The sequence below is a fragment of the Triplophysa dalaica genome, chromosome 22, assembly GCF_015846415.1.
Source record: "Triplophysa dalaica isolate WHDGS20190420 chromosome 22, ASM1584641v1, whole genome shotgun sequence".
Taxonomy (NCBI): Eukaryota; Metazoa; Chordata; class Actinopteri; order Cypriniformes; family Nemacheilidae; genus Triplophysa; species Triplophysa dalaica.
In genome coordinates, this window is record NC_079563.1 from 16,911,874 (window position 1) to 16,938,756 (window position 26,883).

The 26,883-nt window shown below is 38.9% G+C and overlaps 3 protein-coding genes across 8 annotated transcripts; 1 reads left to right on the forward strand and 2 right to left on the reverse strand.

Annotated features, from left to right (window-relative positions):
* Positions 1-15: 15 nt before the first annotated feature.
* LOC130412299 (dual specificity protein phosphatase 26) lies at positions 16-4,592 on the reverse strand. Of its 2 annotated transcripts, XM_056737549.1 has the most exons (5): positions 4,367-4,592; positions 4,167-4,265; positions 3,127-3,334; positions 2,692-2,903; positions 16-1,943 (listed from the first exon to the last, which is right to left on the reverse strand). In XM_056737549.1, exons 3-5 carry the CDS (start codon positions 3,303-3,305, stop codon positions 1,741-1,743), a joined length of 594 nt encoding a protein of 197 aa, XP_056593527.1. In that variant the 5' UTR covers positions 3,306-3,334; positions 4,167-4,265; positions 4,367-4,592; the 3' UTR covers positions 16-1,740. The 2 variants fall into 2 exon arrangements, with proteins under 2 accessions (XP_056593527.1, XP_056593526.1); XM_056737548.1 differs by lacking the exon at positions 4,167-4,265.
* Positions 4,593-5,021: 429 nt separating this feature from the next.
* On the forward strand, positions 5,022-20,861 carry clip1b (CAP-GLY domain containing linker protein 1b). 5 transcript variants are annotated; one of them, XM_056736599.1, is made up of 22 exons: positions 5,022-5,474; positions 6,490-6,660; positions 7,332-7,822; positions 7,895-8,019; positions 8,097-8,298; positions 8,381-8,578; positions 8,808-8,911; positions 8,998-9,058; positions 9,748-9,852; positions 10,299-10,427; positions 10,728-10,844; positions 11,419-11,476; positions 11,668-11,876; positions 11,956-12,009; positions 15,518-15,603; positions 16,614-16,698; positions 16,793-16,836; positions 17,574-17,634; positions 18,664-18,811; positions 18,939-18,991; positions 19,071-19,183; positions 19,252-20,861. In XM_056736599.1, exons 2-22 carry the CDS (start codon positions 6,573-6,575, stop codon positions 19,478-19,480), a joined length of 2,760 nt encoding a protein of 919 aa, XP_056592577.1. In that variant the 5' UTR covers positions 5,022-5,474; positions 6,490-6,572; the 3' UTR covers positions 19,481-20,861. The 5 variants fall into 5 exon arrangements, with proteins under 5 accessions (XP_056592577.1, XP_056592580.1, XP_056592581.1 ...); XM_056736602.1 differs by having other exon boundaries at positions 16,614-16,692; XM_056736603.1 differs by having other exon boundaries at positions 7,371-7,822.
* Positions 20,862-22,110: 1,249 nt separating this feature from the next.
* Positions 22,111-26,604, reverse strand: LOC130412178 (B-cell CLL/lymphoma 7 protein family member A-like). The gene is made up of 6 exons (XM_056737345.1): positions 26,437-26,604; positions 25,325-25,406; positions 25,155-25,248; positions 24,642-24,806; positions 24,418-24,518; positions 22,111-24,067 (listed from the first exon to the last, which is right to left on the reverse strand). Exons 1-6 carry the CDS (start codon positions 26,526-26,528, stop codon positions 23,996-23,998), a joined length of 606 nt encoding a protein of 201 aa, XP_056593323.1. The 5' UTR covers positions 26,529-26,604; the 3' UTR covers positions 22,111-23,995.
* Positions 26,605-26,883: the final 279 nt, after the last annotated feature.

Consider the following 26,883-nt stretch of genomic DNA (forward strand, 5'->3'; position numbering starts at 1 on the left):
AAAAACAAACAAACAGGTCTTCACATTTTTTTATTGTTGATTTAGTAAAAATGAACAGTGGCTACATTTTCTGAAGTTAAATCGCTGATACATTTTTTGCTGCTTTTTTAAAGTAAATGCCAAAGTACTGTCACTGAGGGTTTTCTGTAGGGTTGCAGATCTCTGTTCTTACAAACCTGATCTGTATTTTTTAGCTACTGCATTGTGATGCTATTATTAAGACACAAATTGGTGTGTAGTTCAGATCCCCCTTGTGTGGACAGAGTCCTGGCAGTAGTTAGCTGAAGTCCAGGCTGTTGCGGAATGGTTATAGATAAATACAATAAACAGCAGTCATAAATACAAATGTACAGTACAGACAAGAATAGTAGAACACTGTCATTCATACAGATGCAGATTGTTATTGTCCTGCGCTCAAGGATTCGCTGGATTTGAGTATGAGAAGGGATGCCCCTTTCGTGTAGCTACCATATAATGCAATGCCAAGCAAAACAAGCTTAAGTTCAGACGCGTGAAATACTTAATATAAATGCTTTTTTAAGTATTAATGCAGAAAATGTAAAGCAAATTAAAAGTAAAGTAAAATGTGCTGACGAAAGTGAGTGTTAAAAGTTTGTCAGCAGAGAGCTACATCTCGATCACATTATACAGCCTGTGTGCGCAGCTACATTATTCATTGAAAAACATTCAACATACTATATCACTGTAACACTGCACCAATAATACAGAGGAAAAGCTCTTATTTTTTTAAATCGTGAAAAAATGAAAGGTTGCTCGCCTGTCGCCCTGTGTATTGTTCAGAGCCGTTTTAAAGGGATCCTTTTCCCAAAAAATGAAAATTCTGTCATAATTTACTCACATTGGAGTCTTTCCAAATCTGTATAAATTCCTTTGTTCTGAGAACAAAAAGAAAGATATTTGGCAGAATGCTACTAACCAGACAGATTTTGCCCCAACTGACTCCAATAGTCAAAAAAATACAATGGTAGTCAAAAGTGCCCCAGAACTGTTTGCTGTCCTATGTTCTTCAAAATGTTATTTTGAAAAAATAAAATGATAAAGTAATTTGCCTACTATGGGGGGTAAAATCTGTTTGGTTAAAAGCATTCTTCCAAATATCTTTCTTTGTGTTCATCAGAACAAAGCAATTTATACAGATTAAGAACAACTCGAAGGTGAGTAAATAATGACAGAATTTTCATTTTAGGGTGAATTATACCTTTAAAGAGGAAGGTTTTTTATTCATCCTCATCTCTTTCCAAACCTGTATGACTTTCTTTTGCAAAAGAAGATATTTTGAAGAATGTTCTCAAACAACACTGAATCCCATTGACTTCGGTTGCATGAACAGAAAACCACGGAGACATTTCTCAAAAAAATCTTCTTTTGTGTTTGTTTTAAATGCATCTATAAGTCAGCTTTATCTTTTTAAGATTAGGTGAATCCAGTGATTCACTTCTCTGCTGTTAATTTAGTCGTTTATTAATCTTTTTAGATGCTAGTGCTGAAGGAATCATTGAGAGAGTCACTTCAACTCAAAAAGTCAAGTAAAAACTAAGAGATTAAAGCAACAAGTGGTAAGAGTAAATAAGGCATTGCGCATATTTCTGGAGATCCTGATGTTATAAGGCATCTCTGACCACAGGAGGACAGATATAAACTCGCTGTATGTAAAGATTATCTGCTATCATTTGTCAGGTCAATGCCTGGGCCAGAAAATTTCATGAACTACCGGTGGATTTATGTTGCGTTTCGGCTGGCACGCAACACGCTGTCCAGAGCGCTGAGCTGACGGAGAAAACCGCGGTTCGGAGTGACACCTCGGTGGTCCTTCACGGTTTTAATAGCCTCCACTAATTTCATGTTCTGGCGAATCATGAGGTAGGCCAACACCAGCGTGGCTGATCGACTCACGCCGACAGCACAGTGTACAAGCACGGTTCCTACAAAATAAAAGACTTGCTGTTAAAATCATCTCTGGTGTAGAAGGGCATTGAGCATTAAAGGGGTGGTGCAACGGTGGGTCATGCATTCTGACTTCTTTACAATGTTTTAAACATGCTGTCTTCTCATATATAACATGGTCAACTTGTCAAAACACGAGTTGGACGTATGACGTAGTATCTCTGCGCTTGTTACACTTCCCCAGTGTCCGTTCAGGTTTCTGAAGTTTTTTTCGAACATGATAAATCATTATGCAACAACTTAGTCCCTTATTGGACAATTCTCCCGGAAAAGCACGCAGCACACCCGTGCATCAACCATTGGGAGCGGGAGAAGGAGCATGCGCACAAGTCACTTTCACTTGTGTGTAGGAAAGAGAGAGAGCACATGTTCGCGAAGTTCAGCTGTGTTGTTTGTTCGCTGCATTTGGGAGATGAATGTTATATAAACGGGGGATATAATGCTGGATTTGGAGATGGTTTGAAACTGATAGATGGAGCGACGGTCCCAGCGCCAAAAAATGCCGGACATGAACCGCACGCAGTGAGTGAAACTGATGTCTGTGTTTTCTTGGCAATGTGTGCGCACGTGCTTTAGTTTCGTACAGCTGTATCTGTCTTTTATGACTGTCTAAAGACTCTGCGGATATTTGAAGGGTACGATACTATTCTGTAAGTACTCAAGATTAACATGAGATATACAGAAACTTTGATTTAGGGCCACTTTAAATCTAAAATATGATCTCACCACCAGTACTGAGAGCTCTGTGGATGAATTCAGCCGATGGGTAGAAGTTAACACTCATGTCAAAGGATGGTGAGTCGTGGGCTTCGATACCGTGATACGTGATGTTCATGCCTGCGTAATACTCAGCCCCTCCTCTCCATTTACTCTGTGCGCAGTTGAGGATGTGTGTGATCCCGAGCTTTACCAGCTCTTTACGGTTTGAGGCAAAATCTCTGAAAGAAGCAGAAAATCCTGTGAAAATGGCCTATAGATCTATGTTGTGCCTATAAAACACTTCTTTTAAAACTGAACATTGAAATTTAAAGGGACAGATAGAGGTTTATTAGTAATGCTTTATGTATTGTTTGTATGCGTGTGTGTGTACGTGTTTATATATAAACATAATGATGCCAATGAAGGATCCTAAATTGAAAATGAAGAGACAGAGTTACTCACTGGTCACCTATGTAGAGTCTTGGCCAGACTTCATCAACGTGGTTACAGGCGGTTTTTCCAGTGTACAGCAAACGTTCAAGTTCGGCTACAGTCAGTATAGGACATCCCTTCTCTGAATCCCTTCTGCTGGGAGATCTGGAGTTACTCCTGGACCGGGACAATCTGGACATGAAAGCCATCCCGACTCACCTGTACTGTAACTCTATTACTGTAACACACAAACACATGTCTGGTTTATTATCTCCGTGGGGACAGTCCATAGGCGTAATGTTTTTCATACTGTACAAGCTGTATATTTTATCCCCTAACCCAACCCCTTTAGCTAAAGATCTTAGACATTTTTTGCATTATCAATTTTAAATATTGTTCTGTACGATTTGTTCGCTTTTTTGGGGACCACAATATTGGTCCCCACGGTGTCAGTAGTCCCCATGAGTTGGTGCGAATTCAGGTTTAGGTCCCCACCAGGATATAGCAAAAGCCACACCCACAAACACACGCACACATTTTAAAATCATGTGACTTTTGTTTACATACAGTTATCATAGATTCAACATTTACTAATACACTTTTTGAATTCAAAAGTTGTATTTGTTTACTATTGCTAATGCACAATAAATATATAGATCAATTATATTTACATAAATTATATTTATGTAAAATGATATTACGATCATATTTAAAAAAAAATGTAATATCATAAAAATAAAGGGATTCACATATTTTTAAATAACAGATGTAAAAGAATGTTGAATATTAATACAAATAAAATCAATAGTATATATTTATATTTTTAATAAATATTGCATATAGTAGTTTATATATAAAAATGGACAAATATCGCACTGCCAGTTGTTTTTCAGTGGGAATATACAATGATTTTTGTATATGTGCTTAAATTAAGTAAGACAAATAAAGAAATTGAATGTAAAGAAATTATTGGAGAGATTGTAAAGGCATAACGTTTACAAACAAATACAGATTATTCAGTGACAATGAATAAATAAAGCATGAATAAAACAGAAAAACACGGAACGCACACAACAGCACGTCTTCAATGGCAGCACAAAAACAGCCACATCTCCATCCACAAGTGCAGGAGATCTTCCCACATCTGTTTATCAAATCTTTGTATCAGTCTAAAATGACAATAAAACGCATCATTACGTCTTTCCATCCATTACACTAAACATTCATTGAGATCGATCTTTAATAATAAATACTTCATGTTGATTCTTACCTAAGATGAGTGGATTCCGATCTAAAACAAATCTGTTTCAGAGTCGCTTTATTTTCTGATGTATCCCCGCGTATTACAGAAGCCCATGTGTGTCTGCATGCGGAACATGTCATTAATGCATTCAGACCCCAAAACCATGTGATGCATGCTGCAGTCTCTGTCCTGTTCCGTTATATAAATAGAAATGACTGATATCACAATATTGAGATTGTAATAGAGCAGTCCATGTCAAACGCATGCTGTGTGTATAGCGCCCTCTCGGATATTACAGTACACATGCAGCATTCATGCAGATCTTGCAGACAAATGCAATGCACAGACGCATGTCACAGGTTCTCAAATGTACATATTAGTAAATTTACATTAGAAGTGTTATGTTTAAAAATAACTGAATTTTGCTAAATAAAAATAGTTTTCGTCACAAATACATAGTTTCCTTTCAGAGTACATTTATTAAATCACTGGAGTATTTGTGCTTATTAGTCTTGTGCTTATTTGAAATCTGGGACCTATTTAAAGTATTGAATATTTGTTTAATAAAAGAAAAAACAAGAAGGATTTGAAAATATGAGAGAACTTTTATTTTGGAGTGAACTTTTAACGTGTAGCTAAACGCAGATCACTTTTCAGCTCTGACCTCTAGTGGTCGCCAAAGTTCACTGATATCTTCCGGCTCGTCAACGAACAGTGTTGTTTTTAACCCCGCAGATCATTCGTGAAAATGTGTTACAAAATATTTATTCTTTGTTTTTTTATTTTTTAAATACACCCTAATTGTTATAATTTACCCCCTAGCCTGCTAAACTTTGCCGAACAGTCGAATGATTTCATCATCAAACGTCTTCCGCAACAAAAGTCCCAAAGCATAAATTCGTAAACGTTTGTTTACACTTTTTTTGTGATGTTTAAACACATTTTAGTTGTGTTCTGTCAAATATCGCCGTCGTGAAATGAGTGTTTGTGTGCGCAGCTTTGTGTGGTACTGCCTCACCCACTAACATCATCATCGACTTCATTCCTGTGAGATCATCACACACACACACACACACACTGTAAATCACTTTATTTCCCTAATCACAGAGATATGCTGCACATTAACACACTTCAGGTAAGTTACACAATGACTCTATTCTCTAAAGCTCATTTGTTTGTAAGTACGTTGTGTAGAGGATTTATCCTCTTTGGCTAATGTTAGCAGCAGACAGTCTGTTTCTAACGTACGGATGTACATATATATCATGTGTTTCTGACTAACAACGAAGCTCTAACACATTATTCGGATAAAATGTTAAATTCACGAGCATCTTTGAAATATGACATTTCAGGGTATTTGTCTTGATAAGTGTTTGTGGTGGTTAGCTTAGCAAAATAATCAGTGAAATATTTATTTATTAAATGCAAACTCGATATTGTACACGAAGTCATCTACATTATTTTACGTCTCACCATAATTAAATATCAAGCTTATTAAATAAGTTATACTTATGTGGCAAATGATGTAGTAATGTAAGAAATGAGTCTGAATGAGACGTTATCACAAATATTTACCATGGTAACCATAGTTACCGGAAAATATCGTGATTACTATTGGCTGTGCTTATTTAGATTTATGTTAAATGGAAATAAATCATTTCATAATCTCTTTAACAAATACCATAATGCTACTACGGTTTTAAGTGCAGTGACCATGTTTTTATAGTAAAAGTGTGGCAAGCATAGTTTTATAAAGGATTATCATCTGTATAATCACAGTTTTATGCTTTCTTTCACAAAATAATGGTTCATTTGTGATTACCATTTTGTTTTTATAGTAAATCCATGGTAAGAATTTGTAATGGCTGTACCATAGTATTCTTCATGTATTTTGGAGGACAATGTAAACGGTAAAAGTCAAATATTGTACATATGGTAATAATTCATAACCATGGTGTAAAGACAATCACTGCACTATGTTACCACAGTACTTTATGAAGGTAGTGTAAAAGTTACCATAGTTTATGATACAATAACTGTTGTAATCAATGTATTTTGATGAATAAGAGACTGTATATTTAGTTAGATCTGTGGTAACCTCTAAAAAGAAATAATAATACTTCATACTTCATTTTTTGTCTCTCCTGGAGTTCTCTCAGGTCAATGTTCAGGAAGGGGTACAATTTCAAACCCTGTAGGAATAGCACACGCTCACGTGTATAAAGCCGAGAAGATGAGTACGGCAAAGCCGAGTGGTCTCAAACCACCCACCAAGATTGGAAAACCAGCTGCGGTGCCAAACAAGACCTCGCCCACTGCAGGTGCGCTTCTGAATTTGTGAAACATATAGCTTTCTGCCGTTAAAAAAATAAACAAACAATAATGTTAGAAGTGTTTAGAGAGGACGCACTTAATGACCGATCTTCGCATGAGATGATCTACGTATTTGATTTAAATGGTTCTTGTCAAGGGGGCACGGTGGCTTAGTGGTTAGCACGATCGCCTCACACCTCCAGGGTTGGAGGTTCGATTCCCGCTTCCGACTTGTGTGTGTGGAGTTTGCATGTTCTCCCCGTGCCTCAGGGGTTTCCTCCGGGTACTCCGGTTTCCTCCCCTGGTCCAAAGACATGCATGGTAGGTTGATTGGCATCTCTGGAAAAATTGTCCGTAGGGTGTGAGTGCGTGAGTGCGTGAGTGAATGAGTGAGTGTGTGTGCCCTGCGATGGGTTGGCACTCCATCCAGGGTGTATCCTGCCTTGATGCCCAAAGACTCCTGAGATAGGCGCAGGCTCCCCGTGACCCGAGGTAGTTCGGATAAGCGGTAGAAAATGGATGGATGGATGGATGGTTCTTGTCACCCACATTAGCAGAATAATTTATTGTGTATTTTTATAGCTAATAAAGTTAACAGCCTAATTTTAGCTTATTCTTCAAAGGCATTCACTCGCCCTTTCTACTTGACAACTGTGACATTTTGATTTGGTGATTTCAGTTGGTCCCAAAGCGGTGACGTCTTTAACGTCTCATACAGGTCCAGACACAGCGTCAGACTTCTCCATAGGTGAAAGAGTCTGGGTCAATGGAAACAAACCGGGCTACGTGCAGTTCATCGGCGGGACTCAGTTTGCACCGGGTCAATGGGCGGGAATCGTTCTTGATGAACCCATAGGGAAAAATGACGGTTCTGTGGCCGGGATTCACTACTTTCAGTGCGAGGACCTGCGAGGGATATTCACTCGCCCTTCCAAGCTGTCTCACACTCCTGTGGCGGAGCTTAAGGCCAATGGCACGGAGACACCGGCCAGCAAGACCTCCACCAGCCAGATCACACCCCCCAAAGCTCTTCCAGACACTCAAACCGCTAACGCACCCAAAACCCCAGCAAACTTAACCAGAGCCGCCAGCGGGTCCACCTCGAATCTCTCCGAGGCCGATTCGGCTAAGAAACTACAATGGGAACTTAAACTGGGTCATCGTGTTCTGGTAAGAACCGTCTGTGCTTTGTCTTTTCACATATTGGTTCTTTCATTTAACGTTTCATTGTGTGTCTTTAAGGTGGGTGGAACTAAGGCAGGCGTGGTGCGTTTTCTGGGCGAAACTGATTTTGCCAAAGGCGAATGGTGCGGTGTTGAATTAGATGAGCCGCTTGGAAAGAATGATGGGGCAGTGGCGGGCGTGAGGTAAAAGTTGTGTGTTAAATAAAGCTGTCGGGAAAATAAACAAGTTGTTTTGAGCTGAGCACATGTGAATGTTTCAGGTATTTCCAGTGTCTTCCCAAGTACGGCCTGTTCGCTCCCACGCACAAAGTGACCCGCATCGGCTTCCCGTCCACCACGCCGGCCAAATCCAAAAGCTCAAGACCGCGGTCCACCCTGAAGCGCAGCCCCAGCGCCTCCTCCTTGAGCTCCCTCAGCTCCATGGCTTCCTCAGTCGGAGGCAAACCCAGTCGAGCGGGCCTGGTAAACTATTCACACCATCCACTTCTCTCCCAAAGTTGAAAGTCATATTACGGGAAAATCATATCTGTTCTCAAACCTCCAGCTCACGGAGACGTCTGTACGATACGCACGGAAGATCTCGGGAACCACGGCCCTGCAGGAGGCTCTGAAGGAGAAGCAGCAGCACATAGAGCAGCTCCTGGTCGAACAGGACCTGGAGAAGATGGAGGTGGCCAGAGCCACCAGCCACGCCGGTGAGGTTCAACAAGAGCTGGCGCTGCTCAGACAGGGTCAGGAACAGGTGAGAAGAACAAACGCAGAGCCGACGCTCAGCAGTTATGGGTTCAGGAAATTGAGTGTCCAAAAGCTATATGAGGCTTTGTGTGAAGATCCCAGATCTGTCACCTTTTCATCTTTTTTTATCTTATGTGCAATGTGTGGAGACTAAACTCCACCGTCCATTGTTGTGCGGTGATAAACATGATGGTGTGTTTGAATCTCGGGTTTTTATAACTTGTATTTCTGTTTAGTATGCCCTCGAGATGGAAGCCAAGTTGGATCAGTTGCGCAGACTCGTGGAAACGGCAGACAGAGAAAAAGTGGAGCTGGTGAATCAACTGGAGGAGGAGAAAAGGTCAGCATAAGCTTAAAAAATGCTTCGTTTCTCACATGAGAAAACACTGTTTACACCTTGAATGACGCTTCTTTTGTGTGGTACAGAAAAGTGGAGGACCTGCAGTTTAGTGTAGAAGAAGCTTGCATTACCAAAGGTGACCTGGAGGTAAAGTGACCCCACAACACACGTTGACATCCAGAGAAATCAGATCAGAGTCATCCGTCTTTAGCACATCTGTTTGCATGTCCCTTCTTTCTTATTTGAACATTTTTTATTTTGAATGAATTGACAGTAGTGCATTAGCGGATGTCAGTCACAGATTTACATGAGATATTTAAGAACGGATACATAGATGGTGGTGAATGAATCATTCAGAGGGTTTTCTCACAGACCTGTTCTGAACGCTTCTCAATCTACATTTTTTGGACTTTTGGGGACGTTTTATTTCTTTTAAACCAAGGATCTGCTCTATAAAACCATTCTGGGAAAACATACACTTCACAAGCGCACAACTTCAATCTGAACGATCCTGTCATTGATTCCCTGCTTCATTCACTCTTTTCTTTCAGTTCTTCATTCATTTACTCATTCATGCGTTCGTCATATTTTTCACTCACTCTTTCATTTCTGGACACCCTCCATCTCGCTCTGTGGGCGACACATCATACCGTTGTTGTTTTTCTCATGGTGTCTCCGATCTCTGTGTCTGTGTCACTGCTGTCTTTGTCCGTAAAGGAGGAGGATGATGATGTCAAGTTCCGCATGAAGCTCTCGGTACTTGGCTTTTTTCTGCACGTGACCGTGCTCTTGCTGTTTCTCTCTCTCTTCTCTGTTCTTCTTCTGTCTACTAACAGACGCAGACCAAACTGGAGCATGCCCACATTAAGGAACTTGAACAGAGTCTTCTCTTTGAAAAGACCAAAGCAGTTAAACTCCAGAGAGAGTTAGAGGACACTCGGGTAAATGAGCGCGTGAGAGAGTTTTCGCTTGTGGTCAGATCGTTTAGATGGGTGAAGGGCCTTTATTCTTTATTTTATTTCATGATGGATTGAGGTAGGTCTTAAATTGATATTTTTTTATGTTTTTTTTGGAAAGCAACAGTAGAAAATGAAGTCATCAGAGTGTTATACAATAGAAACAGTTGTCACACTGCTCGGTTTGCACATATATTTTAGTTTGTACTTACTTAACTTTAAAGTGTTGTATTGATTGGAAAACTTGCATTCATTGCTTTTGATATTGTAGGATGTAATATCCACTATTCACATGCTATTGGATATAATAAAAGTCCCATTTGTTGATAATCCATCACATTACAAAAAATGCATCACATTACAGCAGTTTTGCGTTCTTTTCTGTGTTGTTTTATGTTGATTTATATAAACGATGTTGTGTTTTGCTGTAGGTGGCCACAGTGTCCGAGCGCTCCAGGATCATGGAGCTGGAGAAGGAAGTGGCTGATCTTCAGCTTCAGATGAGAACTCTGAGAGCCGAGACCTCCGGATCCGCTTCGCCTCCATTACAGGACAAGAAGGTCACTTCAATTCTACTCACTCATGTGAATTTCACATTCAAGAAGAAAATAAATGCGCTTGTAATAAAAAGAAACCTGGGCGCACAAATTGTGTTCAGTCCGCAGAGAAGTTTCCAGGCTACTACAATGTATTTCTGAGTTTGTGAGGCATCATGTTTTGTTTGAGAAGGATCCTTCCGCTTCAGGTTTGATTTCCAATTGACCTGCTGACAGTTATTTAGAGGTGAAGCGTGTCATTGCCGCAGCAGCTTTTATATCATTGCTGTTATTCGTCCTAAAGTCTATTTCGCGTTTGTCTAGATCAAAGAGCTGAACAGCGAGCTGGAGAACAGACATAAAGAGATGCTTCTGTTCCAGCAGAAACTTACATCATCTGAGCAGGAGAACACTTGTCTCCAACAACAACTACAGGATCTGGTACGTCTCATTTACAAACATGAAAACACCTGCTTTATTTCATATCATGACAGAAAGTTTTTATAATTCAGGCTTACAGATGTGTCACACACCAGCCCATATGTTGATCCAATAACTGCTTTTATATAGGTTAATTATCATATAATTATCTATGCATCATTTCAAAGTCATGGTGTTGTATATTTTCTATTATACCATGGTCTGTTTGAATACTCAATTATGATTGGCTGGAATGCACAGGAAGTCCCAGTCAGTTTGATCAATATTCGTAATTAACTGATGAAAATAACAGTTTCAAAAATTACTCCGTAAACATCAATAAGAGCTTTAACTTTGCAAAGTGACCAGTGTTTAAGCGGGATAATCCACAGCTAGGCGTGCTTTAATGGATTTTAAATGCACTTCACAGAGGCAACTAGGTGTTTTTGGCCCCCCCATCATGCAATAAATTCCTTTAATGCATGGCTAGCCATGGATTATCCCTTACTTAAAGCACCAAGACATTAGAGGTTCTGCATTACAGTGTTTTTATGATACTAGTTCCATAATTTTATTCTATTCTATTCGATTTTAGAAACAAAAGCTTGTCGTGGCATCAGAGGAAAATAATCAAGCTATGCTAACTGTGCAAGGTAACGTTCACATCAAACACGCAAGGCATCACATAACTGTCACCTGATGTGTACTGTCTTTGCATCGCAAACCTGCATGTTTTTCCATGCTCGTGAGATAAAACACAGAACAGGTGAAATTATCATTTTGACACAAATATTGCTGCACAAGCTTCTCTGTGATGTTCCTCCATCTGTGTGTGTGGCGACAGAGCTGGAGAAGAATGTTACAGCGGATAAAGGAAAGCTGGACCGGGTGTGTGAGGAGAAGAAGGAGCTGGAGAGGGAGTGTGAGGAGAGAGAGCGTCAGATGAAGGAGAAGATGGGCCGAACTGAAGGAGAGTTGAACAAATCCACAGAGAGGAACGTCGATCTGGAACGACAGGTGGATGAACTGAAGGCCTACAAAGATCAAACCCAGGTGAGTTTCAGAGTTCTGAGCATCATTGAACATACAGTACTATGAAGGCAGTTGTGTAACCAGAGATTTTCTCGCACAGTCCACAGAGGAGCTGGATCACCTGACACAGAGAAACAAAGAGCTGCAGAAGGAGGTAAACAGGATTTATGTTTTACATCATTTGTTTTATGGTGGACCATTTCTTTGGACGCATGCACCTGGCACAAGTTAACTTCCGGTCTGTGTTTGGTAATAATCATTTATTTTATATTTAATTCAACTAGTTTTTGATTCTTTGCAGAGGTTTACCGGAAGTTAAGTTTGGGCCACATGATGTTTGTTTATGTTGCCACTGAAACTGTCTATAAGATAAGTAAGTCAATAAATGGAACCAAATGAAAACACATAATATTCAAATTAAATCCTGATAACTCTTTTCCTTTATTGATATTTTTTTTATATTTACTTAACTTGATTGTTTATGCGTTCATTTTTTCATTTATTATTTATGTTTTTATTTATTTCATTTCTTTTTATTTGTAGAACACTGTAGAGACAGTGTTAGAATTCAGCATTTATTGCTCATTGCTCAGTGGTCAGATAAACAGAAAGATTTTTCCTATTAAACATTAAAGCCACACGTTTTGAGATAACTTGGTGAAGTTTAATACTTAATAGGGGGATTAAGTAAACCTCGCATCCCTCATGATTATTACTAAAAATGCTGATGAAAAATACATCCAATTAAGCCAAATGAAAACTAGATTTTTCTAGTATTACAGTCCTGTAGATGACATAATGCTTCTGAAACACAACGGTTTGTTTATGCATGTGTGCAGCTGACCGCCTGAAGGCTGCATGTAAAGCCTGTTCTGTGCTCTCATACGTGAAGTTATATAATCAGAAAAGATTTCTGCTCGCGGGACATACAGCACATCTGTACGAAGAGTCAGTGGAGCTTTTACATCAGTTGTACTCAAGTGAATCTGGGATTCTGTATACGGATTCAGATGCTTTAGCTGGTTGTTGAAAGGTTAGTTTATGGGGAAATGAAAATAGTTAAATTTTCTCGCCACCATGTTCTAAACACCACCTTACAAATCTACGTCATTTCGTGGTATGATTTGACTAGGACCGCTCAAGATTCAAGCATATATTTCAAATCATCTTAAAGTAAAATGGTCGCACAGAAAGCGCAGACCTCATGCTGGGATGCATTTATATATCAGCACCGATAATACGACAGCCTTGATTTGAGAATCTTGAGATGAAGAAGCTTTGCCAAATTAGCTCTGTTTACCATCTGCTCACAGATCATAAAAATCACTGTTATTTTGGAGTGTTATTGTAGTGTGCAGGTGTCCTGCCGTTCAGCGTTCAGATTACTGAAATCTTTGAATTCCTAAAGATTATCAGCAGGTGTTAAAAGAAGCATTAGTGAGAGGCTACAACACTTTAGTTGTGACTAAATTATGACAGAATTTGTGTTTTTGGGTGAACTCTCAATTTAAGTTCGACTCTGTTCATCCCCTCAAGGTTTGAAACAGGAAGTTAATTAAGGTCGGCCCAAATTGTGTTCTTTCCTTTTATGTTCACGGGTGATGCAGATCTCTGACCCGTCCTGTGCTGAAGCGTTAAAGAAACAGCATTGATGAAACATCCAGCAGATGTCATTAGAGATTCTCACGGATTCTCTCGTCACGGAGACTGAGAGATGGGGATCTGTCTGCTAGCGGAGCTGAATGAATGAACATGGAGGATGAAAACATTTGGATGAGCGGTGGGCGGGGACACAGGGGGCGGGGCTTCACGTCCTTACATAATGAAGCTACCCTGTGTGATGCTTTTCAGAGCGTGTGTTAGGGGGAACGTGAGCGTGTGTTTAGGAGGCTCTCTCTCTCTCTCTCTCTCTCTGTGTCGGTGTGTGCTGGGGGCCGTAGGGGATATATTATTGATAGGGCACATTTGTTCAGAGAAAACAGGAGGGTTACAGCAGTATGGATATAACAACGCTTCAACAGAACTACACAGGCTGTGTTTATACTCCGCTCTGTCAGGTAAAGATCTCAGTTTTGTAGCGATGCATGTGTGTAACCAGTGTGTATCAGGCAATATAAGCTTTAAAAAAAAAGAATAACATTGACATAAAGACATTAAGCAGAAACTTACAATAGTGAGGAAAAGGATAAAGTCATTAATCTTAGGGAGGCAATAATAATACTAGTAATGACATCTATATTCATAATAATAATGATAAGATTTGATTTAATAAAAACTCTTAATTGATGTTATTGAATTAACTAGAGTAAACAACAGCTATGCATCAATTTGAATATTTTGATGGCTGGTTTAATTTGAAGCATGTGCAATTGTAGATTTGAGATGTAGTCGTTTTTTTAAAAGATGAAAAACAACACGAGCTGCCGCACAGAAAAACATTTGGCAGTTTTATCTTTCATGTTGTTGCTATCACAGAGTGAATGTTTTTACATACGTGTTTCTGCAGAAGTGTTTGTTTAATTTTGTTTGTTAATGACATCCTTTAATCGTCACTCATTCTCGGGAGCTTCTTCAATGAAAACACAGAAACATTCAGAGAAATTCTTAAAACTTCGACGCTGACTCTTGCCATGGATATAAGTCACTATCGACGTGTTGTCGTGTAAACTGAAGGGGGAAATCTGATTCAGATCAGTTGGTTAAAGTGGGCCAACATCAGTTTGATGGATCTGAATTATGGGTTCAGATGTGACGGTCAACATGCATTCATTCATCTTAACGTGTTTTTATCTTTCTAATTTAAAAACGTTAACTGGTCTTTGTATGCGGATATGGTTTGGGTAAAAATTACAGGTGTGATGCATTTACACAACAGTCTCTTTAAACATAGACAGTATTCGTGGAAAGTTGACTTCCGTATTTTTTGGCATCTCGGTTTGAAACATAAAATTGTACATTACTTTATGTACTTAACTTTACGAATGTGATCAAAATGATATTTCCCACAATATCCTTTTGGACAGCTCAATTTATAAATCATTATATTAAGCTCCCCGCTTGGAATCAGGATACTACTTTTTATAAAAAAACTCATGTTTATGTAATCCAGAACAAGTAATGGATTGCGGCTTTAACTATTGTTATTTTTAACAACGCAAGCAAGGCGAGCATCACTATTGCTGTTATTTGGGCTTAAGGGTTTGATCAAATTAATAACCTGTATGTAAAGACATGAATGGTGCTTTATCTCATGTGTTCTTTTATGCAGAGATGTAATGTCCCTTTTCTAAGAAAGCGGAAATTATCATTTTTCTTTGGCAGATTTTGAAAGAATTTACCCATAAGCACAAAAGTGGTTCTGTACACTTGTTTTCAACACCCTGACACCATGCATATTTCAAATCCCATTATCTTCAGAAAATGTACAAAAGCTTTGTGAAATTTGCTCCAGAATGACACTGCAGTGCTCTGTCCTATTGGAGCTTTGATGAAACCACATCAGGCTGCAAAAGATCATTTGACTGTCAAACAAGATGATTTGTTAATGCTCTTTGTCATCAGACTCCACACTAAAGTTTTGAAACGTTTTTCCTAAAAACTTCCCTTTCTCTCGTTGCCTCTCTCTCTGTTTTGTTTTATTCGTCTTTTATTGCTTTATCCAGGTTGAAGCCCTGAAGCATCAGAACTCTCAACACCAGGAGCAGTTGAGTTCAGAGACGCAGCGCATCGGAAACCTCTGCAAAGAAATGTAAGACACGCACAGATACATTTCTCTCTTCAATGACTAAACAGTTTGTTATTTATTTGAGACCATTTGATCAGTTTTATTGAATGTTAAAATGTGTCCGATCCAAGTGCTCATCAGCAGACCACAGCTGTGACTATTAAACTGTCCGGTTGAATGAATAGTTGTGTCTTGATAGTTAGTGCTATAAAAGGATCTCCAATTTCTTGGCTGAATACTGCGGTGATGTCATGATGGTGATTAACTCAGATCTGTGAGTCAGTGGATGACATCACAGTAACAACAGCTTTGATTTAAGAATAACGTCCGTATGGTACAACAGCTCTTGTGCTCATGCGGGTGATGTGGGTTTGATCGTCTTTTTTACTGTAGAATAACCAATTTTGTTCACAAAAAACAATATGATCACTTTTGATTTAATGTTGACTTTTAAGCGTGTGAATAAAACATCTTCAGTACATGGGAACTTTCAGATGCGAGTGTCTCCTTCGGGATGTTTTATGTAACTGTCTCTCTGTCTGACGGTCTTTGCTCCACGTGAGAGATCCTTTCAGAAGACGTTCCGCTTCGCTGATCTTTAGACGCCCATGAATATTTATCACAGAGTTTCTTATAAGATTGTAATTTATCGAATGTTCTTGCCTCTATTTTTAATCAATAATATATTGCATTATGCTTTAATAACAGGTGCATGAAACCAAATGATGAGGCTCTTTAAGACTGATCTTTCAGTTCTTTTCGTTTGACTTCAGTTTGATTTCACGCCAAAGGTTCGACTCCGGCTTGATACCAGATGCTGCTTTTGCGCGCGTGTGATTTGATTTATTCCTGCATCATAATGCATTCTGGGTAAAATAGATTGGGTCATTCGTTACGCATGAGGAGGATGACGGTGACCTTTCTCTTTAAGATTTTTGGGAGCACGCACTTTTAGCAACAAAACACTGCTTTTATTGCACAACTGATTAAAAAAAGCTTTGCCCCTCTCTTTCTCTCTCTCATTCTGTCTGTAGTGAGGAGCTGAAGCTGGCAGCCAATCAGAAGTCTCAGATGCTCCAGGATGATAAAGGGAAGTTGACTTTGGACCTGCAGGTGAAGGTGTTTATCTGTCTGTGTTCTTGCTTACAGCTCTGTTAGATCCACCTGTCTTCTGTCGGCAGTGTCATTCTCTGAACCATGTTTTTTATTTCAGCCTGAAGATGAACCTCTGACCAGCCAGCTGGAGATTACAGAGAGGTAAGAAGATATTACACATTTCTGATGCTGTGTTTGTTTTATTCAATCAAATTCTAAGAGGAGTAATAATTAGATGCACTATTAGAAAATTCTACCAATGAGAGTTGATTTTGAGGACACGAGTATCCATAGTTTAAAGCTCCTATGTATGAAATTTAGCGACATCTAGTGGTGGAGTTTTGAATTGCAACCAACGGCTCACTCCAGCCCTCCCTTTCGAAGCACTACATAACGCTTCATTATGTAAGGTCTTTATACACCTTTAAAGACATAGTTATCTATATTATATTGCATTTCTGTCAATAGATCCTACAACAAAAATCACACACTGGACCTTTAATGTTTATTTTAGAACGAACATATATACATCTTAGAAACAATCTATACATCTCATACGTACTTAGAAAGAAATGTATAGTATAATGCAATGTAAGTCACTTTGGATGAAAGCATCTGCCAAATGCTTAAATGTAAACATCTATACATCTGGAGTTATGTTCGTATTTTAAGATTCCCAAGACTGTTTCTGTATAGCATTAAAAGAAACAAGTTGAAAAATGCAAAAACAATGCTTTTGGCTTGAGTTTTCTGTTAGCTTGTGTTTTAGTGAGCTTTTAATCAGTGGAGCACTGCAGGGGTATGATGCCGAGCGTGTTTTTAGAGTGCATATGGCATTTTTAACATGACTGTAAATCTAATGGATTCCAGTTGTAGAAAGCTGTTATCTGTTCTCACAGGGAGAACTCCAATGCACTGATGTCAGATAAAGACAAAGAGCTCCAGACGTTACGAATTGAGGTAAGATTGAACCGTTGGCTGAATCACATTAATCTTTGCCGTTCATCCGTTGTGGAATGAAGTCATTCTGCACTCAATTAATGTTATTTTTATTTTGTAATTTTTAGGCGTTTACCCTTTAAGCCTTTTTTAAGAAAAAAGCCATCAGTTGACGTTTTTCTCAGCGCTGGTGCTAGGCGTTTTTCCGACGATCGGTGCCGGCGTTCCACCGAGCACCCAGAGTTGAAAAATGCTTAACTTTGAGCAGAACGTGCGCCTGCAGCTGCGTTTTCAGCCGTGCTCCTGCCGTTTTCAGTAGCGTAAATGTGCCTTGGTTGACACAGCCTCTTAATTGTACAGTTAAGTTACAGAGAGGACAGGAAGTGAAGTGGGGGAGAGAAGGGGGTGGGTTCGGGAAAGGACCCCGACATGGGATTCGAACTCGGGTCGCCGAGCAATGTCAGAGCAATGCCGACTAGGCTATCGGCTCCGACTAATTAATGCTATTTTAGTCATTGATAATGATATGTTTAAGTAGATTTATTTTATATAACTCAATTCTCTGGAAAGCTTGATTGGTCGTTCGCAGCATTCCGAGTTCTGTTTAGTAAATATAACCACCCCCTAAAACAGTTACTCTAGATACCGTGTGTTATCTTCACTAGTGCAGTCTAATACTTAGAAATAAATTATATTTAAATATGGCTTATTAATAACATATATGAAAGTATATCTAGAAATGATAACTGCAATTTTCGTCAAGTTTAAACATTGTGTTTTAGCTAAAAGCAGCTAAAAATATTTGAGCTAATAAACTATTGAAAATGAATATTTAGTGTCTAATTATTTACTAACTTGGCATATATATATATATATATATATATATATATATATATACATCCACACTTTCGTTTTTAATTTTTTTCATGAATTGTTTCTTTAAATTTATTTGATTATTTATGGTAGCAAAGTAGTGACTTTTTCTCTGTGTTGAGGCGGGTATAGACATGAATTAATCTGTGACGTAACAAGAGGTTTTGTAATTCTCAGATAGCAACACTGCGTGGGGAAAATGCCATGGCCAGAACGCTTCAGTCAGCGGTGAAATCTCTAGAGACGGACAAAGCCCAGCTGCAGAGTCGAGTGAACAGTCTGGAACAAAAGCTGGAGGGACGGCCGGGCGGAAACGCCACCTCAGGTCAGTTTAAGAACGCATGTGAAACACTAGCATTCTACTGACTAAAACATCACAACATTTTATTCAGTCGTTTCTCCGTTTTTATGAAGTCACGGTGTGCCGTTGAATTAACTGTGTGTCACTTCAGGTGATGCTGCTATGGAGCAGCTGAGAGAAGAGAAGGAGTTTGCTGAGGGACAGGTACAGCTCTCCTCTGTGTTTCTGCTCTTATGTCTAAATGTCTGAAAGTCTAATCTGCCGTGTTTTCCTCCGGGATCAGATCAACTTCTTAAACTCGGTCATTGTGGATCTCCAGAGGAAGAATGAGGAACTGAAGGTGAAGCTGAAGAAAATGGCGCTGACCGAATTCAACGGCAATGATGAAAACGATGGGTAAGTTAAGAATAAGCTATATTACTATATAAATGAGTTGTTTTAAACAATCAAACTGTTTCATTAAGTCTTGGCGATGTTAAAAAGAAGAAGAAATCTCCTCCACGTGTTTTCTGCGACATTTGCGACTGCTTCGACCTTCACGACACAGAGGACTGTCCCACGCAGACGCAGTCTCCAGACTCTCCACCGCACACCACGTATCATGGCTGCCGCGGTGGTGAACGGCCTTACTGCGACATCTGTGAGGCTTTCGGTCACTGGAAAGATTCCTGCAACGATGACCAAACCTTCTGAATTCCCCCTCGCCCCCTCCGCCTGAAAGCAGGCAATGCACAGATCGCTTTCCTCCAGAATATACGCTATTTTTGTATACAGCATATATATATCTATATATACACATTCAGACCTCTTGTACATTCCTTTACACCTGTCCATCTGAAGGCTTAGGTATGCTGCATTCATGTCTTCAAGTGTTTTAAAGACGGGAGATTTTTCAGTGTTGTTTTGTGTGTTTTTAACCGTTGTGTGAGGAATAATCCAATGAAGAATTACCAGCGAAAAAATGGGAAGCTACTTAGCGATACTTAAGTATGTTTTTAAAGCTGCTGTTTGTCATTTCTTTGCTAATAGAATTGAGAAAATACTGACTGCTTTTTAACAGTTCTGCTTAAATAACAGCAAACGAAGCAGTTCTTTTAATTCATTTTTAATTCCGTTTTTTTGTAAAAAAATATCTTAGAGATATTAAACAATAAAGACAATAAAGTAGCAGGTCATCAGGGATTGTAGGCCAATGTTGGTTAACCAGAATCAAAATAGGATTTAAATAAGACAAAGCAAACTAAGCTACAACAACTAAAATCAAGAAATAAACATCACTAGCTTTGGCTTGCTAATAATTTACGTACACATTAAACTGAGGTATTAGATATTATTTGATTGATGCAAAAATGACACACTTCAGCATTGAGAAGTCGTAATGGACTGCTATTGCGGACACTAAAACCAGTGCACCAAACAAAGATGAAGCTAACAACTTTTAACTTATTGCACTCTTCACTTTAAATACATACAGCACATGAGCTGCCGTTCTTAAGAACTGAGTTGTTCTGTTTATTGTCAAATGTAATCCAGATTATGAGACACAAATGTTGTGTATTTTTATGTTATATCCTGTAGATTTTCTGGCCTATTCACACCAAGCTATGAAGAATATGCACAAGATTTTCCGATTGAACTTGTTCTTTCTCTTATGGATTCTAGATTCATTTATTTAAATGATTCATATGCTTCGTTCAGGTATTTCGACTTGTCTTCAAAGAACAATTTGGGTGCAAAACATTGTTGTGAATATTTTTTACATTTGTGTAGTATAGTTGGTGTGAACAGGCCTTCACTCAAGCACAACTTTAATGCACAGGATCATATTGAATCTCGTAATATTTATGTCATATTAACAAAGTTTATTTAGCAACATAATAAACTGCAATGAAGTAGTGCACAAGACTATATGTATAATATTAATGACTATTTCTGTTTTAAAAGGAATTTGATAAAAAAGTGATCGTTGCAAATATGGTCTGTTTATACTAAAATATTGTGGCAGTGTTTAACTGTTGTAACCGTTTATGTACTGTATGTTCCAATGAACTTAATAAAAAATGCCCAACAAATTCTTCTGATGTCATTTCGGATTAATTTTGTGTATGCTAATACTGACCCAATAAACATTCCTAGTATTGAGTAATAGTACAAACAACAAGTAACTAGAAACTTTGGACGATGCTTGCTCAACCATGATGTCATTTTGTTTTGAATGGCTGCAATTTGGTCCAAGTCAATTTAATTTATGTACGAGATTCTTTGCCTGTTATTGTTGGCCGGTCAAAAATTTATACCATATGTGTCTAGAAGAGTGAGAGATTGCCTCTCCTCAACAGGTTTTGTTCATATTTGGCGATAACTGTTAATCTTGATAAACAAGTGTTTTAGTCTTAGATTTGACTTTATTAGGCTGTATTATTAGACTAAATTACATTATATGAACGTTAAAGTGTCCCAGTTTAGTTGAACTCACGCTCTTCTTTAGTATCCAAAAGACAATCAGTTAAAGTCTTTATAAAATCAAACCATTTTGTGCTCATACTCAATGATTTTTTCAGTCTTATATTTCCATCTAGATAAACTTAAGCAATTATTAGCTTATATCAACTATTTGTGCACATACAATACTTATTAATAAAAGATGTTCTGTATTAGGTTTTACTACCATCTAAATAGTAGTTTGACAAACTTTGCTTTGACTCAAGATTTGAGTGCCTTAAGACAAAATTGCAGCCCTGATATCTTCACAATTTCACAGCAGAGTGGTCCTCACCACTTCTCATATGATATTTAATCTCTTTTTTATGCTTTTCAATGTCTTTGAAATGAGCAGAAGCCGCCTGTTTAATAATTTAGGTTCTTTAATCTAAACAGACTGATGAAATCAATCCCTGCAACCTGCCTCTCCCCAAATCTGCTAAATGCCATTTTTCTCATGTAAGTTAGTCTGACTGATGGCGGGATTTCTAAGTCTTTTACCTCACAACAAATATGATAACTCGCATAAAGTTAACACATGCGAGTGCTTGCACATCACGTGGGTGTGGTTTTGGGACGCCAGTATTTTTACTACGATTAAACTATGCCTACTATAAAAAATATTACTATAAAAAATAATAGTTATACTTAACGGTGAGTTTAAGAATTAAGTTTGTGTAATGCAAGTAAAAACGTTGAGAAAAAAAAGTGCTAAATTAAGGACGAAAATATTGTAGACTCTTGGGATCTCCAACCAAACAACGTAAGTAACGTTAAATCAAAAATCTTAAGCAATGAAGTTATGTTACTAAACCAGAAAACGTGGTAAAACGTCAACAACCTTTATATTTTAATTTTTTTATTAAAACAACTTGAATGAGCTTAAAACAAACAAGCAGTAGTGATGGAATAAATAAAACCAAATGAACAATTTCAAGAAAATATCCAGGTCCCAAATGTTTTTGATTTAAATAATAAACAGTAAACCATTGTTGGGAGTTCCTTTAACATTGCTACATTAGCCAGAATGGGCTTATTTGAAAATGACCTTATCTTCTATCGGTAAAGAATTTTTTTCCAGCACAAGTCGGTTTGGAGATGAGGTATATTTTCTACATTTATAACTTGATGTGTAACAAAGCGTTTGTCAGATCAGAAACAACTAAAGCGACATAAAAAACCCATCAGAAAATCTTTTTTCCATACTAAGCACCCTCACTATAACTGCGGCCCATTTCAGAAAGGAGGTTTAGTGAAAACTCAGTATATTAACCATGAAATGAGGGAAACTCTGAGTTTTCCGTTTCAGAATGCGAGGTATGTCAAACCCGAGAAAGCGGGGTAACTCAAGCCCATTTCTAAAAGAGGGGTAACTTATACTCAGGGTCAGTAACCATAGTAACTTACTCTGTGAACCTAACCTGGTCGGGAGCTGGTTTTCTTTGGAACCCCAGAGTTTCTTGGGATCTCCTCCCCCTTTTTAAAGCACAAGTGGTGTCATTGATGGCACACATTTTGATCACGCCTTCTCAGTGACTAACATGTCATATGGGCTTTTATAGAGGATCCTGCATGTGAAGAGGCTGCATTTATTCATAGGGATGCACTTTGATTTCAGGATTTCCCAGCTGAATTTATCATTTTCCTGCGCATTTTTATCTTTATTAAAACTACCATTTTTCTTTACAGTGAATTAGATATATCAAAACATATCCATCAATTCATCAATAACATCAGCCATCGTGCGTGTATTATATCAGAGCATTTTTTCTATGGACGATGAGAAATTACTTGTGTAAATAAAGTGCACAAATAAAGAAATTAATAAATACAGACATACATGCGGAAATGAAGCGATAAAGGAAATAAACAATTTGTTTAGACGTGCAGCCATTCCTACTCAAATCTGAGTCTGACGCCCTACAGATGTCTTATACACCACGGAGTCTCACGCTTACAACTAGAGCACTGATGGAGAGTGAGAACATACAAATATTGTTTTATTATTTCTGTTTTATCATTCATTTACTGATTAATTTGTTTATTGGTACATTTATCTATTTCTTAATTGAAACTCAAGTCATTTTCAGTACATTAGTAAATCCACTGCATGCAGAGCTGTATGTTTCCGCCGCCATGTTGCGTTTTCGTAATATCGGAGCTCCATTGTTCACGGCTTGTCGTAGTCATGGTGCACGCGCTAAACTCAAGGTCAGCCTACCCAGAGTTAAAATAACTTGCTCAAATCAGTTTTTCTGAAACCAAAAACAAAGCTTCGCATCTCGGTGTAAATAAACTCAAGAGTTCACATTTTAACTCGGTGTTGGTTGAACCTCCTTATTGAAACGGGCCCCAGCACGACAACCTTTGTGATTGGCGAAAGTTGCAAAAAGACTACTAGTAAAGTCATAAATGTAATAACAAAAGAAAACCACAGCAGGAAATTCAACGTTTCTCATTCACTGTTAAAGGAATGCTGTATATTGTACAGGAGGGAGTCTGTACGCGTCTCACAGGATCAGGTCAGTGTTTGGGCATCAGTTCACCGGCACAGTGACGTCTTCACACCCCGCTTCACAAACTTTAAGAGGTAAGAAGAAGAACAAGGTGAAGCTCTACTTGGCAATCGGTGTGTGAACAGTGAAGATGAAGAATGGTTGGTTGAGTTAAGGAAGTTTTCCTCATTGGTTGCGACAGTGATGTGTGAGAGCAGACTGGTCAGCTTATTTATTTATCTGATTCCTGAGAAGACGATTCCACTTTGCTTTTCTTAGTGGGTGGAGAACCATCTTCACTTTCCTGATAAAGCACAACAAAAACACATGTTGAGAACAGAACCTCCATTTGTGTTCAAGGTCATTTCTCTTAGTGACATGTGATCCAAGCAGACCATAACCAACTGGATTAAGCATGCTGTTTTCTCACAATTCAATATGTGAATGAATTAGGGCTTGAAGATATACGGATGAATATTAGATACGATCAGGATTAGTGCTGGAGATCTAAAACTTCCCAATATTAAATATTGTTGAAAATGAGGATTGATGGCACCCATTTCAGAAAGTATGTTAGTAAAAGGCCCTTATAGTTTGAGAATCTCAGAATCTGTTCATTGTGATACCTTCATAGGTATTGATGTGCTGATTTACCTGAGTGTTTTTAGAGGCGTCTAAATGAGAGTCCTTCTCCCCTGATAACTGCGGAAGTTTTTTGCTTGCTGACGTCACCGAAGCGGTGGATTTACAATTTTCTGTGGAAAAATAAATCATTTTTATTTTATGCCAATCACATTTCATCAGCCTCACAGCTCAGCTCCTGAAGACACGACAAATGTGCGCAAGCATTAGCTGCATATTGCGTTTGTTTTTCTTACCTTTGTCGAGGGCTGGAGGCTGCTCAGCCTTTTCATCAGTGTGAGAATTGCACTTTTCATCAGTGTGTAAAGCCGCAGTGACCTCTGGTGTCGGGCTCGTGCTACAGCTGGTCTCCATCTTCACAGGAGAGGAGTCGGCTATCGAGCTCTGATTGCTGTTCTCATCTATATTTGAACCATACAGTTATGAACACACATGAGTAAACACTACAAGAAATACGAGACATTTGGACCCAGTTTTCAAAATGTATGCAATTAAGGGATGTTCATATTTATGGTGGTCTTAACGTGGCTAACAGATGTACCAAAACATCGATATGGATGGATTCAATTTCTAGCATATGAGGTGCCTTTACTTTGACACTCTCCACGTCCTAGTTCCCAACTATTGGTAAATGATTCGAATCGTTCTGCAGAAATTTCCGAGGTATCGGCAAATACCGCCAGCTGCCAGAGAAAACCGATACCATAACATGACGTCCGATTTACACCCCAAACAGACCCATGACTGACCCTGCATGTCCATCATTCCCGGAGACGAACTGTTCTCCGGAGTCGTCGCCTCCGATCCGTATTTCTCCTCTCTACCCTTCTTCTTCTTATTCTTCTGCACAGCATAAAAGAAGCCATTTAGATTTTTGTGAAAAGAAAACGCTTGCAAACTTCAACTTTTATAAACATACGTCATCTGCTTTTGATTCAGCCACCGGGACCCATTTGAAGATACGCAGTGATGTGTCCCCGACCGTCACCCATTTCTTCTCCCTGTGAAGCAACAAACAACAAAGTTTTAAGATAACGTGACGTACTCTGTTCTCAAGTCTTTCTCCTAAAGGTCAAACATGCATGGGCGCCGAAAAGGGGTGGAAGGTTAGGACGATTCAGAAGAGCAGACCCCCTTTTAATTTTCCTATTTGTAGGGGGCCCAGAAATTTTGGTTCCCATAGGGCCCAGAATTTCTGGCGGCACCCCTGCAAACATGTATATAAATATTCCCAAAGGTGTAGTGTTCACTTGAACCACTTGAGTGCATGATTTGAAAACGACTACACAAAAGCTTACATCAAAATGGCACTTTATCCTCAATCACAAATATCATTTATTTTTTAAAATAGGTGCTAAATTTCAGTACCCATAAGGCCTATACATGTACAGCTAAACAAATCATTATACAACATATACTCTTTCAAAATGTGCTTAATAACATGTAATGTGTTCCTATAGGTAGAACAATATGTCAGCAACGCAAAGGTTTGGGGTTTGAATCCCAGCAAACACGCACAAATCTTGAATGCACTTTTTACCAAAACGTCACGTTAAATATCCGCCAAGCTGACTTTCCTGTCACATCCCCCACAGTTCCGCGCGCTCAGCTTTATCTGATGTTCACAAACTCACGCGGTGCATTTCGACTCGCTGTTCGTCCGTGCAGGTGTGTTCCCGCGCGCACAGGTGAGCTGTTTTCCCAATATTCAATTTCCTAAACAAACAGACCTCACACGTAACAGCGCGCAAACCCGCAGAGAGAAATGGCTTCATGTGACTGCAACGCAATGGCTCCTGGGTTCGAGATCTACTTCATCTCCGCCGGACGCTTTAAAACCCTCCAAACGTTCTGCTTTTACGTCTTAGTGTTGGATGTCGTGTGCGCGCACATCACCTGGCGTGCGCTCGAGTTCACTTGGAGATCGAGCTCAAAAATGACCCTTATCGTTTCACGGCGTCCTTCTCGTTTGTTCTTTCTCTCCTCCCCCACTGGTGAAATAAACACGGGGCTTTTTTTCTGCCGTCTTACCATTTTCGTACTTTGTCAATAGCCGCCATAACGCGTTTGACGTCATCTTTGGCTCTGCTCCGGGTCTCCGCGCGCACTGACCTGCCAGACATTCCCGCCGCTCGATAATATTTTTAAGCTCGCCGGCAGTTCGCTCACACACAATGCGCGCACTCGCGTACAGTGAACGCTGAGCGGCGCGCTGGGCCGGGAGCGCGCCTGCGCCAAACACTTCTTTTGTTATAGCGATAAGTTTTATTTAAGTGTTTCACTTGTTACATTTTGTCGAGAATATGACGTTTGTGAAGTATTTAAAACGTTAATTAAAACGCAATTTTAACGTAATATTTATTTATTATAAATAAATATATACATTTATTTAACATTTTGTATTATTTAAGAACACGGTTTATTTAAATTAACATTACGAATCACGTATTGTCTGTATAATATGTAGACTTATTAGAA

Excerpts from the sequence above, each read along its gene's own strand:
- LOC130412299 (XM_056737548.1), bottom strand. The coding sequence starts at position 3,305 with ATGGCTTTCATGTCCAGATTGTCCCGGTCCAGGAGTAACTCCAGATCT. Across the intron at positions 2,904-3,126 it reads AGACTCTACATAGGTGACCA|AGATTTTGCCTCAAACCGTA; the intron begins GTGAGTAACTCT and ends TGCTTCTTTCAG. Across the intron at positions 1,944-2,691 it reads CAGAGCTCTCAGTACTGGTG|GAACCGTGCTTGTACACTGT; the intron begins GTGAGATCATAT and ends TTTATTTTGTAG.
- clip1b (XM_056736599.1), top strand. The coding sequence starts at position 6,573 with ATGAGTACGGCAAAGCCGAGTGGTCTCAAACCACCCACCAAGATTGGA. Across the intron at positions 8,579-8,807 it reads TCAGACAGGGTCAGGAACAG|TATGCCCTCGAGATGGAAGC; the intron begins GTGAGAAGAACA and ends ATTTCTGTTTAG. Across the intron at positions 8,912-8,997 it reads CAACTGGAGGAGGAGAAAAG|AAAAGTGGAGGACCTGCAGT; the intron begins GTCAGCATAAGC and ends TGTGTGGTACAG.
- LOC130412178 (XM_056737345.1), bottom strand. The coding sequence starts at position 26,528 with ATGTCTGGCAGGTCAGTGCGCGCGGAGACCCGGAGCAGAGCCAAAGAT. Across the intron at positions 24,807-25,154 it reads GGGAATGATGGACATGCAGG|ATGAGAACAGCAATCAGAGC; the intron begins GTCAGTCATGGG and ends GTTCAAATATAG. Across the intron at positions 24,519-24,641 it reads GCCTCCAGCCCTCGACAAAG|AAAATTGTAAATCCACCGCT; the intron begins GTAAGAAAAACA and ends ATTTTTCCACAG.